This window comes from Salmo salar, chromosome ssa10, assembly GCF_905237065.1.
Source record: "Salmo salar chromosome ssa10, Ssal_v3.1, whole genome shotgun sequence".
NCBI classification, from domain to species: domain Eukaryota; kingdom Metazoa; phylum Chordata; class Actinopteri; order Salmoniformes; family Salmonidae; genus Salmo; species Salmo salar.
The window spans coordinates 71,091,145-71,114,792 of NC_059451.1; the positions used below are offsets into that span (position 1 = coordinate 71,091,145).

The following is a 23,648-nucleotide window of genomic DNA, read 5'->3' on the forward strand; positions in this document are numbered from 1 at the left end:
ACAGTTTTTTGAAATTTTTGCAAATCTATTACAAATAAAAAATTGATATCACATTTACATAGGTATTCAGACCCTTTACTCAGTACTTTGTTGAAGCACCTTTGGCAGCAATTACAATCTTGAGTCTTCTTGGGTATGACACTGCAAGCTCGGCACACCTATATTTGGGGAGTTTCTCCCATTCTTCTCTGTAGATCCTCTTTAGCTGTCAGGTTGGATGGGGAGCGTCGCTGCACAGCTATTTTCAGGTCTCTCCAGAGATTTTCAATCAAGCTCTGGGCTCTGGCTGGGCCACTCAAGGACATTCAAAGACTTATCCCGAAGCCATTCCTGCGTTGTTTTGGCTATGTGCTTAGGGTCGTTGTCCTGTTGGAAGGTGAACCTTTGCCCCAGTCTGAGGTCCTGAGTGCTGTGGAGCAGGTTTTCACCAAGGATCTCTCTGTACTTTGCTCCGTTCATCTTTCCCTTGATCCTAATCTCCCTGCCGCTGAAAAACACCCCCACAGCATGATGCTGCCACCACCATGCTTCACCATAGGGATGGTGCCAGGTTTCCTCCAGACGTGACGCTTGGCATTCAGGCATTTCATCAGACCAGAGAATCTTGTTTCTCATGGTCTGAGAGTCTTTTGGTGCCTTTTGGCAAACTCCAAGCGGGCTGTCATGTGCCATTTACTGAGGAGTGGCTTCCATCTGGCCACTCTACCATAAAGGCCTGATTGGTGGAGTGATGCAGATGGTTGTCCTTCTGAAAGGTTCTCCCATCCCCACAGAGGAACTCTGGAGCTCTGTCAGAGTGACCATCTGGTTCTTGGTCACCTCCCTGACCAAGGTCCTTCTCGCACGATTGCTCAGTTTGGCCGGCAGACAGATTTAGGAAGAGTCTTTGGTTCAAAACTTCTTCCATTTAAGAATGATGGAGGACACTGTTTTTGGGGACATTCAATGCTGCAGAAATGTTTTGTGCCTCGACACAATCCTGTCTCTGAGCTCTATGGACAATTCCTTCGACATCATGGCTTGGTTTCTGCTCTGACAACAGTGGGACCTTATATAGACAGGTGTGTGCTTTTCCAAATCATGTCCAATCAGTTGAATTGACCACAGGTGGACTCCAATCAAGTTGTAGAGACATCTCAAGAATGATAAATGGAAACAGGATGCAACTGAGCTCAGTTTCGAGTCTCAAAGCAAAGGGTATGAATACTTATGTAAATAAGGTATCTGTTTTTTATTTTTAATACATTTGAAAACCTTTCTAAAAATGTGTTTTCACTTTGTCATTAGAGGGTATTGTTAAGGAAAGAAACGTATTAAGGTAATGTGGAAAAAGTCAAGGCGTCTGAATACTTTCCGAATGCCCTGTATGTAAGGGATATTCCGCTTGTATCACGGTTTGGCACAGAAAACAATAATAATACACAAAGTACAATTTAAATGTTGTTTACATCTGCTGAAGTAGCAAGCTAGCTAGTCTTTTTATGTAGCCTACTGATATGGAGAGGTATTTTCTGGCAGAGCTACAAAGGTGTAACTCTGGAGGATGTTGCAACTGAATGGTTAATCAAATGTATGCCCACCTATCAAGCACCCTTCAGCCAATCAGAATCGCATGTTCAACAAAACCGTGGTATAAAAATGTATAAACTGTTAGTGTTACTGACTTGAGTGTTGTCTCATCCTCTCACTGTCAAGATGGAAGGCCTTTCATAAGAAAAATTGCTTTTGGAAAGCCAACATGATGTGGTCCAAATACCCTAAAACTTCAATTAATAGTCTGGGCGTTTATTTGCTTCAATCACTGAACATAACCGGCGCTTATTAGAGACAGGCTCCTATTTGAGCCAGGTGTTTATATCCTTAATGCACACAGCTTTTCCTCAATAAAATGTTGAAAAGACTAGTACACTGTTTATGACCAGTACAAACATAACAAATTCATCACAGATCAGACTTGCAAAGACTTGGCTGCCTATCATGCATCCCCAATGTCATGCATCAGGACCAACATGCTCTTACCAGATAGAATTCAGTAATCAACAATTGTTCAGGTCCCCGGGACATCGGGAGATGCCCTCCATTCCATCCACTAGGGACAACTTAACCGTCAAGTTTTTGTTGCTTTTTAAAAATATATATTTTCTGTTTTAACAACCTTAACCCTTACCTACTTTCACTTCACCCATAGACGTTTATCCCCCCTGGACAAACGTTGAATACTGAAGTGAGACCGTGAGATCTTGCTAGTTGAGCCAACCATATCAAACCAAACTGCTGTTTCATCCATGGCAATAATGTTGCTCTCCTTTCTCTTCTTTTGCCCAATCTTTACGGTACTTACTGAAGTTCACTCCAAAAAAAATTTCTTTGAAACAGCCGTTTATTTGCTTAAATGTGTGCCGATGCGCAGCTAATAAAAGGGACAGGCAGCTATTTGAGATTGTGTGCATTTAATTGAAGTTTTACAGTAATTATTTTGTGAATCAGCATTTTTTAACAGTAGTTGTGTACAAGTTATTGAGGATGGTAAGATCTCAGGGCTTGAATTCACAAGGCATACTAATACTAAGAAATTAATTCTCAGAATTATGACATTTTCTCCTAAGTGTAAAAAAAAAAAATCTGAAAATAAAAAAAGTCTATAGCTGTAAAGCAGACTTAATTAGGGCTATTGAAATAAATCATGACTATTGTTTGCTGGATTTTATTTGTAACAAAATCAATTGATAATTATAATTTATTTCAAATATTGTCAATTATAAAAAAATAAATGCTGCATTCTAAATAAAATTATTACAGAATATATTTATCATTTTGACTTTCCTGGTTGTTTTCTAACCAGGCCAATGTGTGGGATGACCTGAATGCGAGCCTGATAGTGGAGAGAAACAAATATGAAACTAAGCTTAATTCAGTCTGGATTTCCAGGCTAGCAACATGCATCATTAACACAAAATAAAACTCTAAATTGACATGAAAATAGCAGACTTTATTAATATAAAAACATTTCCAAACTTAAGATGTCAGTTGAGCTCCAGTCTTAACATCAGATGACAAAAGAAAAGGGAATCCAATAAGACTTTGCATAATGGACACTAATTCACAAAAGTCTGAACAATTCTTGAGTAATAATTATTTTATATTTTAGAATAGATTTGAATAAATAATTATTGTACTCATATGTTCAAGGTCCACATGATCGTGGTGAGAGTACAGTATATTTCCATACAACAGATTGTGCCCATGATTAACATTATGGAGTCAACTGTACGGTTGTTGACAAAGTTTAAGACAAATTCCTGATTTTCTCACAATTCTAAGCATATCACTGACACACACACAAAACCATTTGATCTCTAAAATACACAGATTATTTCCCCACATATTACACAGCTACTTGTACTGGAAAAATGTATTTCCATACTCTGCTAATCAACAAACAATGTACATATGGAGTATTTTGTGTATAACTACCCCATTATCAAGGGCTCAGTCAACTGAAGCTGTATTTGATCTTCAAACCAATACTATATTTTAAGAGAATGTTGTCTGATTTATTTGTGAAATATTTACAAATTATAGGGCTGGTGGTGGGGGGTAGGGGGGTTAAAATGGTCATACCAAGGATCAGTTAGATATTTGATTTAGAATTTTAGGACCCATTTAGATATTAATATATTAAAGCAAATTTTTTGGGGGAAACTTACTGCTTACTTACTGCCCATAGCAACTCATTGAATAACAGATTCAGACTCAAAAGGAAGTTTGTTTTAAAGTGGCTGTACTATATCTGAAATATATATATTTTTAAATGTACCTATATTTAACCCCTTTTTTTGGCACTAAACTACTTCCATATATATTTCCATAAACATTTTAACCCCAGAGTCGATGTCCGCGCCCCCGCGTAAATCTAATCAACATAATAATAACATACCAAACAAAATAGTCTGTTTTAAACTAGAGATTTTTTTTTTGTTGCATGGGCTGCGTCTCAATCCACCGCATACGCCAATGACAGCCTTCCGCATATGCGGGGGAAGGTGGCTGCGCTACAGCAGAGTTTGTCAGACCATGAGACATACCGAAAATCGGTTTTCTCACAAACATCTGTAGTGTCCTAACGGTTTGGCCTACAAACTAATATGACCACTCTATGGAAAGGTGAGACTCTCACGAACGTGTTGGTTGTTTTGCTCTAGGACGCCCACAAACCTCACAAAACTTGTCTGAAGGTAGCCCGGTACCAGTTGAAGTAACTTTCAAAAGGAGGTCTAGTTGTTAAGATGTAGTGTTTCCGCCTAATGAGCTAGCATAATTGTTGCTAATCTTGACAGTAAGACATGGGTGTTAATATGAAATTACATCAAATATTGTCTCATTTTAAAGTGGTGAAAACTCAGTAGAGCTACAAGTGACTAAACTAGACAAGAACAAGGCAGAATGCTTCTTTAATGATACCTGGTAAATATTAAATTATCTTTGTAAAATTAGTAGTAAATAACCTATGCTCGCATCTACATCTAGCCACTGCACCTTGAATATTGTTGTTGGTGGTAGTATCTGTAAGCAGGAAGTAACCACGAAATGTATGACGTCATATTGCCGACAAAAATTTGTGAAACCTCCTTATGCATATAAAGGTGTAGTTGATGGCAGCTACACCCAAATTTGATCATAGCTCCATCCAAGGGGCAACATCCTCAATGATGAGTGTCAATCAAACGGTAGGACGTGAATTTATCGAACAAAAACAACAATAGATGAAATCAGCGAAGGAAGTAGGCATATATCTCACCAGCCTCAGAAGAATGCCCTGAAAACCCTAGCAACTCTCGAATCGTATTACCAAACCGTTGTACCTAACAAATTCACTGCAATGAAAAGGAATACTCAATTTCTTACTAAATGCATATTTACAGTCACTATTTCAACCCAAAGCTGTCAAAGAAGACTGGCACATTCCCATGATCATACAATAAGCAGTAGCTTGGTCAAGCAGACGATAGAATTAGGAATTAGAATACTAGAATGGAAATGAACCTTCTCATGACAGTATAAAAGAGCAGACATTTTGGTAAGGGAGTTGGTCAACCATGGTCAGCCAGTGATGTGATAAGAGCAGGGGAAGCTGTTGAGGGGAGGATGATTTCAAACACCTGGAAAACCAGGTGTTTGATACCATTCCATTCAAGCCATTACTATGAGCAGATCCTCCCCATTTAAAGTGCCACCAGCCACCACTGGATACGCTATTGTGTAAAACAATGAATTTGAAGATTATCTGCACTGTATGTTTGTTAGCTAGCCAACCAGTTTTAGTGGAATGATTCCATAAATGTTTTCTAATTAACATGCCAAACAAACAATGCAGTAAATTCACAGCCATACACTGTCTGAAATCAGTTGATGATAGGACTTAGACAAATTGTAAATACAACGAGTACTCATATAATAACACACAGCTTTCCAAGCAAACAAAAATGTAGACATTTATGGTCGGTTTACATATTTTAGAGGTTATTTATACAGAATATTTGTATAAAACCTGTATAAACTGTATTTATAATTATGACAGTATTTTAGGTTGACAATTCTATTACACAATTTCGGATATCACATGCCTTTTATTTTCCTGCATAAGTACAAGCAGGAAACGCGTCACCTATGCCTCTTCTGCCATTAATTCGAAATAGATGCGGTAAAAAGGTCAACCGTACTCGACCAAAACAATGGAATTGCCATGGAAATGCGTGGGGGGAAACATCCGAGTCTCCTCATTGACCCCCCAGCAACATTAGTCTACATTTAGGCAATTGTTTATATGTGTATTTCACACTATGTTGATGTAAAAATCTGAATATAATGGTTGTATAGATGCCAACCCCAACACATGTTCATGTCATTGTTACCGACCAACTGCATTACAGTTAAAAACGACCCACTACCATCAATGATTTCTCTATGCTAACCAGTTTATACGAACAGGAGTTAGCATTTAGCAGTCACTTCTTCTAAACCTGAAAAGGGACAGCTTCTACATGCAGCAAAAAACAGCCAAATTGATCAAAATCGGGGGACTCAAGTAAGCACATTGTGGGCCTGTTACAATACATAAATCATGACGGATTTGAAGAATCTCCAAATTGTTAGATCAGATTTGTTGATTGCGCGCCATTCTGGTCAATGGAACGTCTGAATTCAATTAACATTAACCCCTTTCCCGCAACTAGAGTGGTTTCGATTTATCCCTGACCAAAATGGCTGCCATTATCATACCATTATGGAACTTTGAGGGTTCATGACATAGATCCTAATAAATTACTAGAGAGCCTATATGAAGCAGACTGACCGCTATGCTCACGTTTCATTTAAGTGAAACAATGTGAGCTATCATAAGCTTTTTCTGGTTCCACCAGGTTAAGAAAGCTGTGAGATTCGAGACAAATAAGTTCTGCATAGCTTATGATTGCTAAGTTTTGTACCATCCCAATTCTCAGTTCTGCAGCAACAAAGCAAAAATGTACCTTGGGCATCAAATAAAAATTATTTTCAGTTCTTTTTAGCAGTGGTAAGGTAAGTGTTGTTTGAGCATGGATGGAGCGTTCAAATACTTTTAAAATTGATCTTTCCTCTACTTAATTACTCAAGGTCACAATTGATGTGAAACCAATAAATGCATAATGGTAAAACCAATAAACATGGCTTATACCAAGTAGAAATAATGGGCTCCATCAGTTATAGTCTAGCAGGAATTATTAACATGTTGAATTGCCCATGTGGCATGTCCTACATAGGATAAACAAGACAGCCCTAAATCTTTACAAAATAGCTGGGGGGGAAAGCAGCAACTCTGAATATTAATATTATGTAGTATTCTATTGCTTGACTTTACATAGTGGCTGGACACCACACAATCTGCACTTGATGCAGTTGTGAGTCAAGGATGGGCTTGGAATGCTTGTGTACGTCTGCCATTGTGGACTGGAGATTAACATAGTACCTCCGGCTGCGAGGTGGATGTCCTGACAGCAGCAGAGCAGACTACAAAGCCGTAGAAGTACATCTTTGCATTATTCATTGTATCATTCAGTCAGACTGGCAGAAGCTAGAGCAAGCAGCGAGCCAGAGGACAACAGCAAAGTACTAGATCGTATTCTCATCAGATGTGCTGAAGCACTACTGGGTCTGCAGGCTTTCATCAGTCTGCTGTGTGCAATGTCCAACAGCACCCTGTCAGTGACAATCGTGCTTTGTAGGAGTTTTAACAAGGGGCTTCATTAGTTGCAGTGTAACAGGTAAAATGTACATGTTTACTTGTCCATGTGGCATAACCTACATTGGACAAACAAAATGGTCCATGTGGTACACCCTACATAGGGCAAACAAAACAGCCCTAAAGTTGATCAAAATAGCTGAACAAAAAGTGACAATTCACAATAATGAAGTATTTCATTGCCACACTTCACCCCTCACAGTCTGTGCTTGACCCAGTTGTGAGTCAAGGATACAGATGGGCTTGGAATGCTGGTGTACGTCTGTGCCATTGCGGACAGGAGATCCAAATATTATTTCCGGCTTAAGTGGATGTCATGACAGCAAACTGGAATGACAGCTGTAGGAGTAGAGCTTTTGTGTGCTACTGGCATTCGAAGTATTCAAACAGAGAGTGACAGGGCAAACAGCTAGCCAGAGGACAGCAACCAAGTACTAGAACAGATAGCAGTCTCATCAGATGTGCTAAAGAGCTACTACTGCAGCGTTTCCCAAACTCAATTTTCGGGACCCCAAGGGATGCAATTTTTTTTTTTGTAACACTACACAGCTGATTCAAATTATCAAAGCTTGATGATTATTTGAAACAGGTGTGTAGTGATAGAGCAAAAACCAAAACGTGCACCGAGTTTGGGAAACCCAGTCTGGGTGAGCAGCCTTCCATACCAGCCTTGTCTGCCGTGCGTGTCATAGGACATGTCAGTCACAACCCTTCCTACTGCACTTTGTGGGTATTGAACAGGTCCTATCATCTGCGTGAGATGGAAACTTGTAAAGGCTCCATTAAAAAGGGGACAATTTAAGCCTGAATGAAGCACTGAACTATTACCCCTTAGTACTTAAATTAAGTTATAGCGCCAACCCCGCCAAAATATTTGTTTTTGCTTCATCACTGTTTTCATTGATGGATTAAATGTATTCATTTGGCCAAATGAAAACTAAATGACCAAATCCCCACAGAAAACTGTCTGGGTGGTTAACTTCTAGCTCCTGCCCCAGTTTGCATAGGTGTTGTATTGATTGTAATGAGGGGATGTAGTTGTGAGATTCTACTACTTTTTTTACATTCAGCATCACTACGTCAAGGGAAATATAGTATACGTTTTGAAAACATAGCTTGTCCCAAAAAAAGTGGTCTCTTGGCACAACTTACCCTAAGTGGGTGATGGTGCTGTTTGGGCAATGTTTAATTCATGGGTGGGAGTGTGGTATATTGTATATGTTAAATGTATGCCTACATTGATATAGATCTCTCTGTTCAATACCACTTTCTATTCAATTTCTTAAGCAGTTGTCTGGGACAGGGAAGTCGTTTTGATGTAACAAATCATAGGCATGTTCTCTGTATTTGAGGCTACTAAGCCCATAAAACTGGTCCGCAAGATTCTTGATATGTTTAGCAAGTCAGACTCCATGTCGTCAGATAAGACCTTGGTCACATTCCCCTGCTCAGACATCGCATGCATCAACCAATGTTTGCGTGCCCACATCATCAACTGTGTCATTGACTGACAGATTGCTATAACATGTGTATATAGCCGATATATACTGCTCAAAAAATAAAGGGAACACTTAAACAACACATCCTAGATCTGAATGAATAAAATAATAATAATATATACTTTTTTTCTTTACATAGTTAAATGTGCTGACAACAAAATCACACAAAAATAATCAATGGAAATCCAATTTATCAACACATGGAGGTCTGGATTTGGAGTCCCACTCAAAATTAAAGTGGAAAACCACACTACAGGCTGATCAAACTTTGATGTAATGTCCTTAAAACAAGTCAAAATGAGGCTCAGTAGTGTGTGTGGCCTCCACGTGCCTGTATGACCTCCCTACAACGCCTGAGCATGCTCCTGACGAGGTGGCAGATGGTCTCCTGAGGGATCTCCTCCCAGACCTGGACTAAAGCATCTGCCAACTCCTGGACAGTCTGTGGTGCAACGTGGCGTTGGTGGATGGAGCGAGACATGATGTCCCAGATGTGCTCAATTAGATTCATGTCTGGGGAACCGGCGGGCCAGTCCATAGCATCAATGCCTTCCTCTTGCAGGAACTGCTGACACACTCCAGCCACATGAGGTCTAGCATTGTCTTGCATTAGGAGGAACCCAGGGCCAACCGCACCAGCATATGGTCTCACAAGGGGTCTGAGGATCTCATCTCGGTACCTAATGGCAGTCAGGCTACCTCTGGCGAGCACATGGAGGGCTGTGCGGCCCCCCAAAGAAATGCCACCCCACACCATGACTGACCCACCGCCAAACCGGTCATGCTGAAGGATGTTGCAGGCAGAACGTTCTCCACAGCATCTCCAGACTCTTGTCACGTCTGTCACGTGCTCAGTGTGAACCTGCTTTCATCTGTGAAGAGCACAGGGCGCCAGTGACGAATTTGCCAATCTTGGTGTTCTCTGGCAAATGCCAAACGTCCTGCACGGTGTTAGGCTGTAAGCACAACCCCTACCTGTGGACGTCAGGCCCTCATACCACCCTCATGGAGTCTGTTTCAGACCGTTTGAGCAGACACATGCACATTTGTGGCCTGCTGGAGGTCACTTTGCAGGGCTCTGGCAGTGCTCCTCCTTGCACAAAGGCGGAGGTAGCGGTCCTGCTGCTGGGTTGTTGCCCTCCTACGGCCTCCTCCACATCTCCTGATGTACTGACCTGTCTCCTGGTAGCGCCTCCATGCTCTGGACACTACGCTGACAGACACAGCAAACCTTCTTGCCACAACTCGCATTGATGTGCCATCCTGGATGAGCTGCACTACCTGAGCCACTTGTGTGGGTTGTAGACTCCGTCTCATGCTACCACTAGAGTGAAAGCACCGCCAGCATTCAAAAGTGACCAAAAAATCTGCCAGGAAGCATAGGAACTGAGAAGTGGTCTGTGGTCACCACCTGCAGAACCACTCCTTTATTGGGGGTGTCTTGCTAATTGCCTATAATTTCCACCTGTTGTCTATTCCATTTGCACAACAGCATGTGAAATTTATTGTCAATCAGTGTTCCTTCCTAAGTGGACAGTTTGATTTCACAGAAGTGTGATTGACTTGGAGTTACATTGTGTTGTTTAAGTGTTCCCTTTATTTTTTTGAGCAGTGTATATAATACCTATCCAGATCTGCCAGGCAGCAGCAACACCTGTGCAGAGGAATGAGCCTTGTGTATGCCTGGTGGTTATTGATAGTTATATCAATATTTGCGTATAAAAGCTTTTCCACCACCATTTCTCACATAACACATTTTATAGACACAAAAAGATCCCACCTTGTCTAGCATATTTTGTTTTGTCGACATTTGGAAAGTCTACCAAGAAATGTGGTTTTCCATCAGGACTGTCAAGAAAAAAAGTATCCAACATGTATTTTACTCGCATAAAAATGTTATAGTACTGCTTCAGTGTCATTCTGTACATTTCTTTCATCCATTGCTGCTGCTGCTTGAATGGACTTCTTCCCTTCCTTGGCTGCTCTCAAGAACCTGAAGGGGGGGGGTGTAGACCCCTGCTTGTTTTACGTTCTTATACACGTGGCATGATGTCTGCGCTGTAACAAAAATACACTACTCGAGTTCATATGCATGACACATTGCTAAAATATTGTGCATAAAACTAACAAAATAATCATTATTTGTATGGGGTATGGTAGTGATTGGTTCAATTTACCTTGAGGCAAACACTGACTATATTAGCCCATATACTGTAGCTACAAGAATGCACTTTAATGCTAGGTTTAGGACCTCATATTGCAGCTTATAGAAACGGCAACTGATGTATAAAACAATCTACTTTGGTTTAGATACAAACATGAAACCTATAACAGAAATTAACTTGACTGAAAATCTTTTTTTTTTTTTTTTTTACCCTTTGGACCACTTTTCCCATGTGGTTTCTTCCTTCACAGACTCCATGAAATGATGACCTCTTCCTAAATATTTGGTCACATGATACACAAAATGTATAGTTTCCTAGCAACAAGGGGTGGCTCAACTAACCACTTGGCTCAACTTACCCCACTTTCCCCAACTATAGTGCTTGGATGAGGGAGCTTGTTCTGAACAGGGTCAACAAGAAAAGATTATTGAAGGAAATTGAACTAAGACTCAGCGAGATGATGTGAAAATAAACTTCCAAAAGTGTATGATGCAAGAGGCTGAACTCATTGGCACTGTTTAGTATCTGCATATGTGCACAGGAGTTTGCTCCTCTATTGTGCTGCATGAAAGCTCAAACTCTGTCTGAAATCGCACCGCTACTTATGGAGACCATATCGCTGAATGTTTTTCCATTCCCCCCCCCAAACCAAACTGACAAGCAGCTTTGGCATTGTCTTTGTACACAAACATTTACATTGAATTTTCACAAGGCAAATGAAATCAGAGGTAACCCAGCACAACTCCTTGGAGTTACAGAAATGGCTTAAACTGTGCCCAGTGCAAAATACTTAGCTAACCAAGGATCAGAATTTCAACCCAAGAAAAAGCTACAGTACAGGTAAAGACATCACTGGTTGGTTGGGGTTGGGGAGATATGGTGCACACCACCATACAATAAAAGAACAAGAGTGCAACAAAAAAGGACCTCACAAAAATGGCAGCTGTGGCCTGAGCTCAGAGTATACGAGCCCCTCTGCTGAGATGGCGTCCCCCAGCCCTACTGTCCGGAGTGGCTGCTTGCAGACCAGCACGGGTGCAAGGTGAAAGGTCACGTTGCCACGGTGCCAAACAGTGACAGGCTCAGTTGGGTTCAGGGACAACTTCTCTCTAGGTTCGCCATGGGAACTGTGGAACTCCAGCGGAGCTCTAAGGACCACCTTACTGGCATCTATGCTTTGGAGGCCGCAGGCCTGGATGCTGGCCACACGGGCCCCTGCTGCCACGGCGGCCACCTGGTTGGCCCAGTGCCCGTCCACAGTGGCAAGGACATGGTACGCCAGAGTGTGAAAGTGGATACGCGTGAGGTCAGCCTCCGACTCGGGGTCACTGCGTCCATGCTGCTCAAGGACCCACAGGAGGATGTCACTGACTCGGCCTACATCCGGTATGCCCCCCCAGGAGGCCAGCTCAGCGTGAGGCCCTGTGCCGGCCTGGGAGAGGAAAAGTAGCTCCTGCTCATTCAGCCCAATGGATGTCACTATGGGCATGACCTGCTAACAGAACACAACACCAAATAGTTTATTGTATGCATCAGCTCCAATACAATACTTTATTACGCAGCACTATAATCCACTTTAAATTGACATCACGTCCAAATATGATCAAATTTGATAAAAATTACGATTTTAACCAGATAGGGCCTTTAAAAAAATACAAATAATATTGAGTTCTGCCAAACTTGTATTTTAGTTACTGTTAAACCTACACCTTTACCTCTTGCATGATGCTGTTCATGTAGTCTTTGTCAGTCATGCTTGCCAACTCCAGGTGGACGGGGACCGCGTTGCGGACGTCAGAAATGGCCGCCACTGCCTGAAAAGGTTCAAGCAAACCATCTCAGTCTATACAAAAGTTTAACAAAAAAACTCTGGCGAGAACCCTAAATGCGCTATACTATTGTGCTGTTGTTTGTGCTTTGCTATGGACCTCTTTGAGCCTTTGCTCCCACATCTGCCTCCCCTGGCCCTCCATCATGTGCAGACCGGACAGGACCACCAGGTCTGGCTGGAACTCATCCAGGCTGGCCACGAACATCTCCAGTGCTCTCATCTCCCCATTGGACACGTCATGGGAGAAGATGAAGCGGTTGGCTTGGGGAGCCCGTGTCGCACCCCACTGCTCCCCTAGATAGAGGCAAAAGGACAGACTTATGCATTTTTTACAAATATTTTGATAGTGGCCGACAGTATAGTTAGGCTACCTGAGGTAAAGAAATACAAATAAGGAATGCGTTTCCATTAATCAATTAGCTATTAAAATCTTATGAAACCTATTTTTAGTTGTTGTTCAGGTTGCGTTTGGTCCTTACCTGCTTTGTACTCCAGAATTAGGTGATATTCATCAGTCTCCTGCAAGGACTCGGGGGGGACAACGATTTGCTCGTCCAGCATCTCGTGTAGTTTAGGCCCAACAGGTCCACATAGCAGAACCTATTAAAGGCAGAAACCTCCACCGTCACTGACTTCAGTAATATAGACGTAGGGGACATTTCAAAAGTTAAGCAATGTCCTCAGTTCCTTTTAAACAAACTGCCACAGTTTCTCTGTGCCAAAAAAACACAACCCTGTGCAGATAACCATTAAACAGTGGCTGAACAGTAGAAATGGTACAAAATGTGTGCATTCTAGTGAGGAGTTTAGAGATTAAAAGTGCTAACCTACCATAAGCTGAGGGTATGTGGCAAGTTTCTGTCCAATGAGAGCAGCATTTCCTCCAACATATAGCTAATTAGTGAGAGAGCGAAGGAAAGAGAGCAAGAGATAAAAAATGAGTTGAGGTTTATCAGTGAGTCTGATAGAAAATGCCATCTAATAACCACAATTGCACCAAGAGATAGCCCAGCAGTGAAATTATTAATTACTGTTGATCATGTAGAATTAAATTTGACACAGACACTCAAACCTCTCTGGATGGAACCTTTATTCAAAAGGAAAAGTGCTTCGTCTTCAGGGGGTGAAGCCAATTACAGATGCCAAAAATACATGTGATATCAAACTTTGAGGGTGAGCTTGAACTGATTTTTTCAAATAGACCTACAACTTTATCAGTCTGTCTGTGGAGACATAATTCCTTTGTCTGCTTTGCTTCCAACCTCACACAATTTTTTTTGCACAGTTTATCTTCCACGTTTTATTGCCTGGTTCAGGATTTGACCCAGTAATCTTCCAGCTACTTGTCCCCACTCTCTAACCTCTTGACTAACTACTGCCCCTTCACCTATTCAATCATGTTGGATTGGTGATGATTACCTCAAGTACAGAAAGGATGATGCATTTCAAATGGATACAAAAACTTGAATTAGGCTAAGTTGGTTTCTGTTAGTGTTAACTATCTGATGTATAGACCATGAGAGTGTGAAACCAAACTAAGGGTTGGGTGATATATTGTTGATCTGACCATAGGAAATCCTTCTGATACGGTTTTGCTTATAATGCTGATATTTTAGTTTCACTCATTTAGGTACAGGATGAGGCTTGATCAAGAATAGATATGAAGTGTATGCTATCTAACAGTTTCCTGTTATTGTGGCCAACTGAAATTCACAAACGCTGTTCAGCTCTCATAGTTGATGAATAACCATCAAAAACAGGGATTCCGACAATCCAGTCATGTCAGATCAGTGATTAGGTCAATTTTATAAAGGGGCAATCAGCAGATGCTATATCCATTTTTGGACTCATAAGTTAATGATATGTACCCATTGATTCTTGAAGAAAATAACTTATATAACCTTGTTTCAGGATCATAGCTTTCAAGACCCTGATATAAAAATGGGGAGAAACACTTAACTTGCCTGAGCACCAGGGTACTCTGCAGCGGCCCGTGCAATCCTCTGGAAGACCTCTTTGTCTGTGAAGAAACGCTCCGCCGCGGTCCCCCTCTCCATGTAGTGGATGAAAGCCTCTTTCAGGTCCTCTTTAGAGTGTAACACTTCATGGTCACGGCCCATCCCAGGATCCACAGCCAAAGCCTGTAGCAGCCCTATCCCCGACACCACAACATCCACACATGCATTCACCCTAAATGGAGGAAGCCAGAGAAAAAGTAAACACGCCGAATACGCACTAGCATTTCACTTGGGAAGTTCAGTGTTCTGTTGGATGAATGATGAAAACCAAAATAGCAAACTCTAAATCATGACATCATGAATGCTTAGTTGTCTCTGAAACTCACCCTACTGCCACTCTGCCCCACTGACTGGCGGGGGCAGTTATTAGGGTCTCCCAGGCAGTGGAGATAACCTGCTCCAAGGTTGGGTCGCCCTGAGTGGATGGATGAGGCAGGGACAAGTACTGGAGAACTTGTTCAGGCAGCTCAGGGTTGGTGTGGTAGAAGTATCCAATGGCCAAGGCCAACAGGGCAGCTCCCGCAGCCTTCCGCCACATGTTTTCTCAGACTTCTGAAATATGAGTGCAAACACACACATGCATAATACTACTGTAATGATACCTGCTAAATGTACACAAGTCTTCCTGTCTGTCATTTTGCAACATATGATGCTAAGTTTTGCATTGTAAATCAAATCAAATTTTATTTGTCACATACACATGGTTAGCAGATGTTAATGCGAGTGGAGCGAAATGCTTGTGCTTCTAGTTCCGACCCTGCAGTAATATCTAACAAGTAATCTAACAATTTCACAAAAACTACCTTGTACATAAAAATATATGAATGAGCGATGGCCGAACGGCATAGGCAAGATGCAGTAGATGGTATAGAGAGTACAGTATATACATATGAGATGAGTAATGTAGGTTATGTAAACATTATATAAAGTGGCATTGTTTAAAGTGGCTAGTGATACATTTATTACATCCATTTTTCATTATTAAAGTGGCTAGCGATGAGTCAGTATGTTGGCAGCAAAATGCATAATACCTGCAGTATTTCTGTATTTTGAAAGTTATATATATCTTAAACTTGATTGCTGACATGAAAAACATGTTTTGGGTCTAGATCAAGAATGGACTAATGATACAAATTTCGCCGCCATTTCCTGGTTCCGAATTCTAATAGTTCGCCTAATTTAAGTTCTTGACAAAGCAAGTATATTGTAGAAAATCACTGTACCATCTAAACCGCTGTGAAATATTTTCAATTACCAAAAATATTGTATTTTCAGCGGTTTGAAGCTGGTGTACACAAGTAAGACGCAAAAACTAAACTTACGAACTGGAAGCATAGAATAGCGCACATAATACAGATCTGACGCATCTTAGACGTACTTTCAATGGGAATTACAGCTCTATAACTCACATTTCTATTCGAATTTGGTCGGGTCTCCCAAAAAAGTTACATATTGTAACTTTAACAACCTGCTATTTTTTATGTGCGCGAAAATAAAACTGTCTGAAAATGTAATAAGCAGTGGAATTGCAGTGGATATGCACAAGACTCTCACATACTGACAAATTAACTAGCTAGCAGATGGGCGAAATGACTTTACAGCGATCAAGGTTAACAGGCTGAATCATGGTAGCTAGCTAGCATCAAAGTTAAACAGGGTGATGTGTCATCATTGCATTAACTTCCATATTATTAGTAGCTAGCTAACTTTAGTTATCCATTCGTAAATCACTTTCAGACATGGCTAGTATGGCAAAATAGGTTATAATTAGGACGAACGGCTAGCTAGTTACCAATGAAGTTGTTGACGAGTATCAAATGTTAGCTAGCTTGATCGGATAGCTCTGGGTCTAACGTTACCGTTGCTGAGCTGGCTAGCTCACGCACTCCAATGCAGCTAAAAAGCTAAAAAAATTATGTTTCTAATAAGCTAACGTAATGCCTCCACGGTTTGGTAACGTTATACCCAACATACGGACTACCACTGTCAAACTTGCGTTATCTCCATTCAAACATTGCTAGTTTGCTAGCTAGCATTGTCAGCTAGAAGTACGTTAGCATCCTATCAAATATATTTGTTAGCTAGCTAGCTAATTTAGCCAGCTTGCTTGACAACTTTTAAGACAGACCCAATCAAAAACATGGTTGGTAGCTACCTGGATAGCTGACTTATCTACGATAGCTGGAAACAACTATAGGACTGGCTGGGGGGGAAAAAAATGTACGAACCAGGATAAGTTGGGTTGAAATTAGGGTCTGTCTGTAGTGTAGATGATGATGTCCTGGAACTTGGTGTTCAGACCTCTGAGGTATAAAGACAGTTCAGACCCGGCGCCACGTCTGAACTCAAGGGCAGAGCAGTAGGGGAGAGTGGGGTAAGTTAAACCACCCTTGTTTCAGCTTCTTGTGAATTTCCGGCAGACGCTTTTTGGAATATTGCTGCATTTCTCAGTTCTGAATGTGAATTCCACATTGTGACGAAACCAACAAATAAGGGGGAATGGGAAAACTTACATTGCACTACCATCTAACCCTGCACCTATACACCATCCACCAGGGGTGCAACTTTGGTTTTTGAAGTGGAGGGGACATAACATTATAATTTTTTTTATTTTTATCCAGTCGGATAAACACTCCACACAGCCTACCCGAACGCTTGGAGGCATCCGCATGGTCCTAAAGCACACCATTACCTAGTTTCACATTCCAATGATAAAACTGGTGGGGGGATGCAATTTCAGAATGTGGGGGGGACATGTCTTCTCCCGTCACCAATGAAAGTTGCGCCCCTGCTATCCCCCCCAAACCAACCACCTTATCCCATTTCTTGGCCCTAAACAATCCTACACCAGGCCAATGGCCTGGAAGGATGGAACTCCTTCTCTCAAAACTTCCTGTAGATCTTCTGCACAAAATTTTCTCACACCCAAATATTTTTCTGCTGCTGCAACTACCACATCTATCTTCTGTGATTTCGGCTCCAGTGAAGTGAAGTTTGTCATGTAAAAATCTTCTCAATCGTTCTGATTGTGACATCATGTAAAATTTCTCACAGCATGCACATCTTTTTGTGTGGATGGCTGAGCTCCAGTGGATGTCTCTCTCTGGACCTTGAAAAACTGTTCTGTATGAGTGGTGATGAAGGCCAAATATAAACCTAGGCAACAGTACCACCATGTGGCTGTCGCCTACCAGTGAACGTCTGACTGACGTGAAACCAATGCTTTAATAACATCTGCAAGTTAATAAGTCATAATGTGCATCGTTTATATTTATATTAATTAAATCTCAACCATAAATGTTAGAAACTTACAGTTTTTCCAGTGCAAGTCAACATTCCAGTGTAGCCACATTGAGCTATTGTGTAGCCTACGGCTTGTGTATTTCTGGTTATCACGGCCTAGAAAAGATGACGTCCATTCTATAGGTAGTCTGGCTTTCCCTCAACACCTCATGGGATGGTACGTTATCTCGCAGACTGTGTTGTTACCAATTCCCAGTACATCAGACAACCAATAAGAGTGGTGTCAATGACTTTCACTCAAATAGAGGAGTTCATAGAATTTCCCAGAGGGTCCCTGCTATCCGGGATCCTTGGGATGTCCCTACTTCAAACAAGTAGAGATGTAAAATGGTTACGGTAAGGGTTAAGTTTAGTGTTAGGTAAGGGCTAGGGTTCAGGGTAGGGACATCCAAAGGAATCCGGATAGCAGTGACCATTCATAGAGTGAGAGACGGGCATGGCATTTGAGAGCTCGCCGGCGACACAGACATTTTAATGTTTTTTATTAGGAATAACAATGGCAAAGAAATGTAATCTATGGTGGTTGTTGTGACTTGACTTCTAACATTCATTTGAAGACTGTTATTTATCTAATCAAACTAAATATGTTTAATTGTTACCCGATTTAAATGAATCCTGTAGCTATTAACTCATTGGAATCTGGGGCAACGCGAGAGTGGTTCTTTAAAGTGTTACCATCTCCCGAATTAAACTCTAAATGTCTTTACCTATCACATCCATAAACAGTTAACTTATTAATCATAACCTTGTATCATATCATCATTCTGAACAGTTGTAACCTCCTTGCATCTGCAAAAACCTGAGCTTTACTTATGATTCAGTACTACACAAATTGGTTTAATTGTTTATTTACTAGCTAACTAGCAAGATAACACAGGATAAACATACACACTTAATAAGTTAAGAACAGGTCCCTAGCGGACTGACAACAATATGGCTGCTTATTACAAAAGATATTGAAAGGGCGAGAGAGAGAGAGGGACAGAGACACTTAACGTTGGTACATTTTAGAAACTACTCTCACTTATAGCACTCATATACTTTACACACGAACCGCGGCCCGTATGGAGTAAGAAATCATGAATGTATTTATGTGAAAATCCTTGGTTTCTCTCGGTGGACAGGGCTTTCTTGGAAAGGGGGTTTGGCCTTTTCACGGCACGCTTGTAAGGCTCTGATAGTCCAAGAGGGGTTTCTCTGTTGTTCTCCTAACCAGTCGTTCGGTATCCGGTGACTTGTCGTGTAGTCCTGAACAGAACTACAAGTTTAATCTCCTTCCATTTGCTCTGGAAGATGCTTCTTTGAAGATAGGCTAGCCAGCCGTGTTGATGGTTCCCAGTGGGGTGATGAGAGTAGCGTACTACGGTGGTTTGAGCAGAGTAGCATGGTTCCACTTCAATTCGCTTTTCTAGATACTTTACTTAGGACGGTTAATCAGCAGTACCAGTGATTGTCCGGGAGGTGACTTTATCGCTTGTGTTGAGATTCAGAGTTGAAATCACTTTAAACGTGAGCTGCAGCTCCACGTCACTCTGGTCTGATATGTTAATTGTTAACCCATCATTTTATACAGTTCAATCAAAATGGGCGGTTTCGTCAGGCTGGCATGCTCTCTGACCTCACTAAAGGGGGCGGTGACAATTTACTGTGCACAGTTATAGGAACGGTTTCCTCTTATAGTTTCTAAAATCACATCCCTCTCTTAACAAAAATACTTTCAGCATTTTTCATATAGCATGCACAATGTAGAGGATGGAAACTTTGTACATGTAGTGTGTATACTTTTCAAGTTACAGTATTTCCTTTATAATTTTTTTTATGACTTCACAAAATAACATCCACTAATGACATTAGTGTTTCTTTTTAGGTCGCCTCTGACCATTCCCCACGGTCTATGTTAGAAATATTGTTCCAGTAGTTACTTCTGAACTTGTTAGAGTTTCGGCAGGGAAAGTCTTCTTATTAAAAGTGTTTCACAAAGCTCTTGGTATATGGAGGACTATGAGTGGCACTGCCATGCCTCTGTTGTGTTTGACTAGCCGAATCCAACTTGTTTTTCAGTGTGTGTTCATGTTTTAATCTCATTCACACATTTACAGCATATCAACAATGGGTAATTCCCCAAAAATTCAATAAGTATTTCGCGACACAACCACACAGGAAAGCAACCTTAACTCAACAGTCAGCTACTCTAGTAGTGTGCAGTCTTACTTTCCCCACCAAAACTAAGTGTGCAAGGTTGATTCAAATATTTGAGGTGACCAGGACATGAGTGTACCCTAACAGGGTGAGGTCACAAAGTAGCCAGTGGTGGTTCTAGTTCTTTCACAGCTAGCTTGCACAGCTAATTCATAATCACTATCAGCTCTAATAGTCCCCACTAAGGGGCCCCACCATCTACAATGCCTTCAGAAAGTATTTATACCTCTTGACTTATTCAACATTTTGTTGTGTTATTGCCTGAATTGTTCTCAACCATCTACACACAATACCCCATAATGACAAAGTGAAAGCACATTTTTAGGCATTTTTGCAAATTTATTGAAAATTAAATTTACTTAAGTATTCACACCTGTGAGTCAATATTTTGTAGAAATACCTTTGGCAGTGATTAGAGCTGTGAGTCTTTCTGGGTAAGTCTCTAAGAGCTTTCCACACCTGGATTGTGCAACATTTGCCCAAATTTATTTTCAAAATTATTCAAGCCCTGTCAAATTGGTTGTTGATGATTGCTAGACAACCATTTCCAGGTCTTGCCATAGATTTCAGTAAATGTAAGTCAAAACTGTAACTTGGGTACTCAGGAACATTCACTGTCTTCTTGGTAAGCAACTCCAGTGTAGATTTAGCCTTGTGTTTTAGGTTATTGTCCTGCTGAAAGGTGAATTAATCTCCCAGTGTCTGGTGGAAAGAAGACAACCAGATTTTCCTCTATGATTTTGCCTGTGCTTAGCTCCATTCCATTTATTTTTTATCCTGAAAAACTCCCCAGTCCTTAACCATTACAAGCATATACATAACATGATGCAGCCACCACTATGCTTGAACATATGGAGCGTGGTATTGGATTTGCCCCAAACATAATACTTTTATTCAGGGCAAAAAGTTGCTTTGCCACATTTTTTTGTAGTTTTTCTTTAGTGCCATGTTGCAAACAGGATGCATATTTTGGAATATTTGTATTCTGTACAGGTTTCCATCTTTTCACTCTGTCAATTAGGTTAGTATTGTGGAGTAACTACATTGTTGTTGATCCATCCTCAGTTTTCACCTATCACAGCCATTAAACTCTGTAACTGTTTTAAAGTTACCATTGGCCTCATGGTGAAATCCCTGAGCGGTTTCCTTCCTCTCCGGCAACTGAATTAGGAAATAAGTCTGTATCTTGTAGTGACTGGTTGTATTGATACACCACCCAAAGTGTAATTAATAACTTCACCATGCTCAAAGGGATATTCAATGTCTGCTTTTTCGATGTTTACCCATGTACCAATAGGTGACCTTCTTTGCGAGGCATTGGAAAACCTCCCTGGTCTTTGTGGTTGAATCTGTGTTGAAATTCACTGCTCGACTGAGAGACCTTACAGACAATTGTATGTGTGGGGTACAGCAATGAGGTAGTCATTCAAAAATCATGTTAAACACTTATTGCACACAGAGTGAGTCCATGCAAATTATTATGTGACTTGTTAAGCAAATGTTTACTCCTGAACGTATTTAGGCTTGCCATAACAAAATGGTTAAATTCAATCCATTTTAAATTTAGGCTGTAACACAACAAAATGTGAAGAAAGTCAAGGAGTGTGAATACTTTCTGAAGGCACGGTATGCTGCAGTGTTACCCAGAGTAGAGGGTTCAGGTATATGCCCATTTTCTGTGAATACATAATGGTCCATGTTAGAAAAGACACTACTTAGTAACCAAGTCATTATTACTTAACCCCCCACAACAACAGCTTTCCAGGCTCCCAGTGTGGCAGCCCCCTACACCTCTCCATAACCTGTATATGTATGTATGTATGTATGTACAGTGCCTTCGGAAAGTATTCAGACCCTTTGACTTTTTCACCATTTTGTTAAGTTACAGCCATATTCTAAAATGGGTAAATTGATGAAGAAAAAAATGAATCTACACACAATACTCCATAATGACATATCAGATTTTTAGAAATGATTGCACATTTAGGTCGAAAGGAATTGTCTGTAGAGCCCAGAGACAGGATTGTGTCGAGGCACAGATCTGGGGAAGGGTACCAAAACATTTCTGCAGCATTGAAGATCCCCAAGAACACAGTGGCCTCCATCATTCTTAAATGGAAGAAGTTTGGAACCACCAAGACTCTTCCTAGAGCTGGCTGCCCTGCCAAACTGAGCAATCGGGAGAGAAGGGCCTTGGTCAGGGGAGTGAACAAGAACCCGATGGTCAGTCTAACAGAGCTCCAGAGTTCCTCTGTGGAGATGGGAGAACCATCCAGAAGGATAACCATCTCTGCAGCACTCCACTAATCAGGCCTTTATGGTAGAGTGGCGAGACGGAAGCCACTCCTCAGTAAAAGGCACGGCAGCCCGCTTGGAGTTTGCCAAAAGCCACCTAAGAGTCTCAGACCATGAGAAACAAGATTCTCTGGTCTGATGAAACCAAGATTGAACTCTTTGGCCGGAATGCCAAGCGTCATTTCTGAAAGAAACCTGGCACCATCCCTATGGCGAAGCATGGTGGTGGTAGCATCATGCTGTGGGGATGTTTTTCAGTGGCAGGGACTGGGATACCAGTTAAGATCGAGGGAAAGATTAATGGAGCAAAGTACAGAGAGACCCTTGATGAAAACTTTCTCCAGAGCACTCATGACCTCAGACTGGGGCGAAGGTTCACCTTCCAACAGGACAACGACCCTTAGCACACAGCCAAGACAATGCAGGAGTGGCTTCGGGACAAGTCTCTGAATGTCCTTGAGTGGCCCAGCCATAGCCCGGACTTGAACCTGATCAAACATCTCTGGAGAGACCTGAAAATAGCTGTGCAGCGACGCTCCCCATCCAACCTGACAGAGCTTGAGAGGATCTGCAGAGAAGAATGGGAGAAACTCCACCAATACAGGTGTGCCAAGCTTGTAGTGTCATACCCAAGGACACTCAAGGCTATAATTGCTGCCAAAGGTGCATCAACAAGTTTTGAGTAAAGGGTCTGAATACTTACGTAAATGTGATATTTCAGTTTTTATTTTGAATAAATTAGCAACATTTTCTACAAACCTGTTTTTGCTTTGTCGTTATGGGGTATTGTGTGTAGATTGATGAGGGGGAAAACAATTGAATCAATATTAGAATAAGGCTGTAATGTAACAAAATGTGGAAAAAGTTAAGGGGTCTGAATACTTTCCAAAAGCATTGTATTTACAATCTTCTGCTTTTTATAAATAAGCAGGCATTGGTAAAAATAATTGGTTTTGATGCACTGCTTGGGCCTTTGATTTTTACTTTGCTTTCCATAAATGACTACTGCTTTAACCTGACCACGTTAAAGTAACGCCTAGGCTTTTTCCTTGTAAAGATTAG

The 23,648-nt window shown here is 41.2% G+C and overlaps 1 protein-coding gene across 4 annotated transcripts; it reads right to left on the minus strand.

The window, feature by feature from the left end:
- Window positions 1-10,352: 10,352 nt before the first annotated feature.
- Window positions 10,353-17,366, minus strand: adpgk (ADP-dependent glucokinase). 4 transcript variants are annotated; one of them, XM_014124004.2, is made up of 8 exons: window positions 17,018-17,366; window positions 15,116-15,341; window positions 14,736-14,961; window positions 13,603-13,665; window positions 13,251-13,371; window positions 12,869-13,065; window positions 12,656-12,754; window positions 10,353-12,432 (listed from the first exon to the last, which is right to left on the minus strand). In XM_014124004.2, exons 2-8 carry the CDS (start codon window positions 15,325-15,327, stop codon window positions 11,869-11,871), a joined length of 1,482 nt encoding a protein of 493 aa, XP_013979479.1. In that variant the 5' UTR covers window positions 15,328-15,341; window positions 17,018-17,366; the 3' UTR covers window positions 10,353-11,868. The 4 variants fall into 4 exon arrangements, with proteins under 4 accessions (XP_013979479.1, XP_013979477.1, XP_045544011.1 ...); XM_014124002.2 differs by having other exon boundaries at window positions 10,353-12,435; XM_045688055.1 differs by lacking the exon at window positions 17,018-17,366 and adding an exon at window positions 16,945-16,966 and having other exon boundaries at window positions 10,353-12,435.
- Window positions 17,367-23,648: the final 6,282 nt, after the last annotated feature.

Bases quoted from the DNA above. Each gene is read 5' to 3' on its own strand.
- adpgk (XM_014124002.2), bottom strand. From the start codon at position 15,327: ATGTGGCGGAAGGCTGCGGGAGCTGCCCTGTTGGCCTTGGCCATTGGA. The intron at 13,666-14,735 runs GCAAGTTAAGTG...CTCACTAATTAG, and splicing joins CAGAGTACCCTGGTGCTCAG to CTATATGTTGGAGGAAATGC. The intron at 12,436-12,655 runs GTAAAGGTGTAG...GTGTTCTGTTAG, and splicing joins TGAACAGCATCATGCAAGAG to CAGGTCATGCCCATAGTGAC.